Source organism: Alligator sinensis, unplaced genomic scaffold, assembly GCF_000455745.1.
Source record: "Alligator sinensis unplaced genomic scaffold, ASM45574v1 scaffold1170_1, whole genome shotgun sequence".
In the NCBI taxonomy this organism is placed as follows: Eukaryota; Metazoa; Chordata; order Crocodylia; family Alligatoridae; genus Alligator; species Alligator sinensis.
In genome coordinates, this window is record NW_005842859.1 from 424593 (window position 1) to 427614 (window position 3022).

At 62.2% G+C, this 3022-nt stretch overlaps 2 protein-coding genes across 2 annotated transcripts in view; one reads left to right on the top strand and one right to left on the bottom strand.

Annotated features, from left to right (window-relative positions):
• Positions 1-2985, bottom strand: part of N4BP3 (NEDD4 binding protein 3) — a gene marked incomplete at its 3' end in the record, with an annotated part of 13757 nt that extends 10772 nt beyond the window's left edge. Inside the window, exons 1-5 of the mRNA XM_025191788.1 lie at positions 2584-2985; positions 1039-1200; positions 722-836; positions 344-463; positions 1-61 (exon numbers count right to left, since the gene is read on the bottom strand). Coding sequence (XP_025047573.1) covers positions 1-61; positions 344-463; positions 722-836; positions 1039-1176 — 434 coding nt within the window. The remainder of the gene's footprint in view (positions 62-343; positions 464-721; positions 837-1038; positions 1201-2583) is intronic.
• RGS14 (regulator of G protein signaling 14) overlaps positions 1175-3022 on the top strand; it is a 12513-nt gene continuing 10665 nt past the window's right edge. The window contains exon 1 of the mRNA XM_025191789.1: positions 1175-1185. Within this exon, the coding sequence (XP_025047574.1) occupies positions 1175-1185 (11 nt within the window). The remainder of the gene's footprint in view (positions 1186-3022) is intronic.

A 3022-nucleotide genomic window follows, 5' to 3' on the forward strand; every position in this document is an offset into this window, starting at 1 on the left:
AACCCCTTCCAGCCCGTCAGGGGCCCGCTCCGGAAGTTCCCGGTCGGGTCGTCCACGTTGTCTGCGGGGCGGAAAGGACAAGGGTGAGCGGGGAGAGGCCTCCACCCCCGCCTGGGGCTCGCCAGCACGCAGCTCCCGCCCCCCCCCAGAGCTAGGGGAGTAACACCCCCCTGCCCCCGGCCTCGCGTGGGAAGTGCCCCCACCTTCGCCCCCAAACACCCACTGCGGCACCGGACCCAGGACTGCTCCGCCCAGGTCCCGTGATGCCAGCGAAGCAGTGCCAGGCTGGCAAGGGCGGAGCGGGGCCCTGACCCGCCAAGTCTCCTCCGCACCCCACACTCACCTTTGGGAGACTTGAGGAGGCTGACGCTAGGCTCAATCTTAGTCCAGTCGATGTTCTCGTCCTCAGGAGGATGCTCCACCATGAGCTGGAACAGCTTCATGGAGATGATGTCATGATTGTCTGGAAAACAGCGGCTGAGGTTGCAGAGGTCGGCAAAGGCCTTTGAGCCACACGTCCCCCACAGGGGTTGTTGCACTCAGGTCTCGCCCCCCCACAACGCCTTCAGGCTAAGCCCCCAACTCGGAGATCTGCCTTGGGCTCCAAGAGGCCTTGCCCAGCTTGCAGCTGCCCCCCGCAATCGGTCTCCTCTCCTGCGTGGCGAAGAACGGCTCCTGCTTGGGCCCTGCACTGACACCCCAGCGAGCAAGGCCTCCTCACCGGACAGATCCCCAGTGCCAGCAGAAGCCCCAAAGAAGTAGCCAGTGGGCAGCCGGACTCCTGCAATATCGATGCAGTTCTTCCACTCGTTCTTGTCCTCCACGTCAGTCATCACCTGTGCAAACACGCGGTTCTCACATACAGCTATGCTGCCCACCCACCTCCACCAGGCCAGGCCTGGCCAGCCCAGGTGCCAGAGAGCACGAGCCCTTTTTGTGCACAGGACCCCTTCCCGCTGGCAACATGGCCCCCCCGCCCCGCTCAAAACACCAAGACAAGGGGCACCAGACCCCGTGCCGCCTCCCCGCCCCTCTCACCGTCAGCCGACCCCTGGAATAGCGAACTGCCAGGAAGGTGTCGTGGTTCTGATTCCGCAGGTCAGCAGTGCAGCCCGCCAGCTCTGTCCAGCGCCCGTCTTTGCTGTGGTCGTAGGACAGGGAGCCATTATTCACCATGGCCGAGATGTACGGGAACACACGCTGCGGGCAGAACGGGACATGACTCGGAGCCTGCCCCACACCAGGACAGCCTGTACGGTGGGAGAGCCAGACGTTTCCCCCACTCCCACCCCTGCAGATCAGGCACACCTGTGTGCCTAAGGGAACAGCCTGCTGCGACGTACCCAGGGCTGTGTCAGGGCACCTCTGCCAGGCTGCGACCCCCTAGGCACACTATCCTGAGGGGCCCGTCACATTCAATGTGGTTTGACTGGAAGTGGGAGCACCTGATTTCGGGCAGGCAGTGGAGGGTGCAGGCTCCAGGCAGGGCCGGTCACCACTCTCCTTAACCCAACTACCCCAGCTTAGCAGACACCCAGACACACCATCCCACCGGACAAAGGATTCCTGCTTGAGGACAGCCCAGCCGTGGCATCCTCCTCCTCTCTTCTTTCCGCAGGACACTACTCTGTGACTCTGCACTGCGGGACAAGTCCCCTGAGCTCTTACCATCTGCACCACTGTGGAGCCCCCACCCCTCTTCCTAGGTAGTAAATGCCCAGGGACAAGAAATGGTCCTGCCCAGAGAACCAGTAGCTCAGGCCTGAGATGAGAGAGGTGAACCAAGGGGGACAGGAAGCAGACCACAGCAGTCTCCACAGGCTGGTTGGCAGCCTCAGGCCCTGCCGGCCCAACCATGCAAGGATTTTGTAGCCAGAGCAGAGGAGGTTTGAGAAGGGGTTTGAAGAAGAATGAGGTGGTACCGGGAGGATCCTCCCCTGCAGGGGAAACAGTGGGAAGGTGGGAGGGGGGTGGGCACAGACGATGCATTTGACAATTGAATAAGTGGGTGATGGAGGCAGGAGGCACAGGCCAAGTGGAGTAAAGCAATCGTGCCAGGTCTGTGCACGGGGCAGAGCGGGGGTCCAACACCACAGACCTGTCTTCCAAGGCAAGGGAGGCGAGCTGGGCTGGGCGAGGGTCCTGCCAGGCAGAGCTGTAGGATCAGGTTTCAACACAGAAGTGGTTTCTTTTGTCTGTGCTACCGCAGGGTCTGGCAGCACCCAGGAAAAGCCGAGCAACTAAGAGACCCCCCCGGGGCAGTTTAACTCCCTGAACCGCCTCATTCTGGAAGCAGGAGCCTGGAGGCTTATGTGGGTTTTCTACTTCTCTCCCTAATGACAGCAGAATTAAATGACCTAGAAACGGGTCCGGTGTAGCTGGTAAGACAAGAGGATGGACTAAGCAAACTGCAGCCCTCCCCTCTGTTGTGACCACGCGTACCGCTCCCCAGGAGACGAGAAGAGAGAGCACGATGCCAGCACCGGTCTCCTCCCCATGCAGCACGTTCTGTGCGGCCGCAGCAAGCCCAGACCAGGCGCCTGGCTACGCCTCCCAGCGCTAGCCAGGCGCTGAGCCACCTACCTCGGTCGCTTCATCGTTTGGGTAGGTGTCCAGGAAGATGGCCAGGCCGTGGAAGTTATCCTTGCTGCCAAACACAGGACCTAGAAGAGTCAAACAGAGCAGGGAGCTCTACCGCAGAGGCGCAGGCAGCCCCTGTCCCTGTCCAGAGCACATGACACCAACTAGTCTAGTGAGACCCTGCGCTTCGTGCTGCTGTGCCAGTCCTGGTGGGCTTCCCAATCGGCCTGTGCAGCGTGGGGCCACCCCACGGCCCGTGCACGTGCCACTGACCAGCGACGGCACGAGGGTGGGAGCGAGGGACCTTTGACGTGCTGCAGCACGCAGCTTCTCTGCAGGACGGCGCTTGGCTCAGGGTCTGGTGCCCAGGGGCAGCAGCAAGACCCGCGCGACTGACGCACGACAACCAGCCCGGCACCTGCCAGGACAGGCTGCGCCGCGA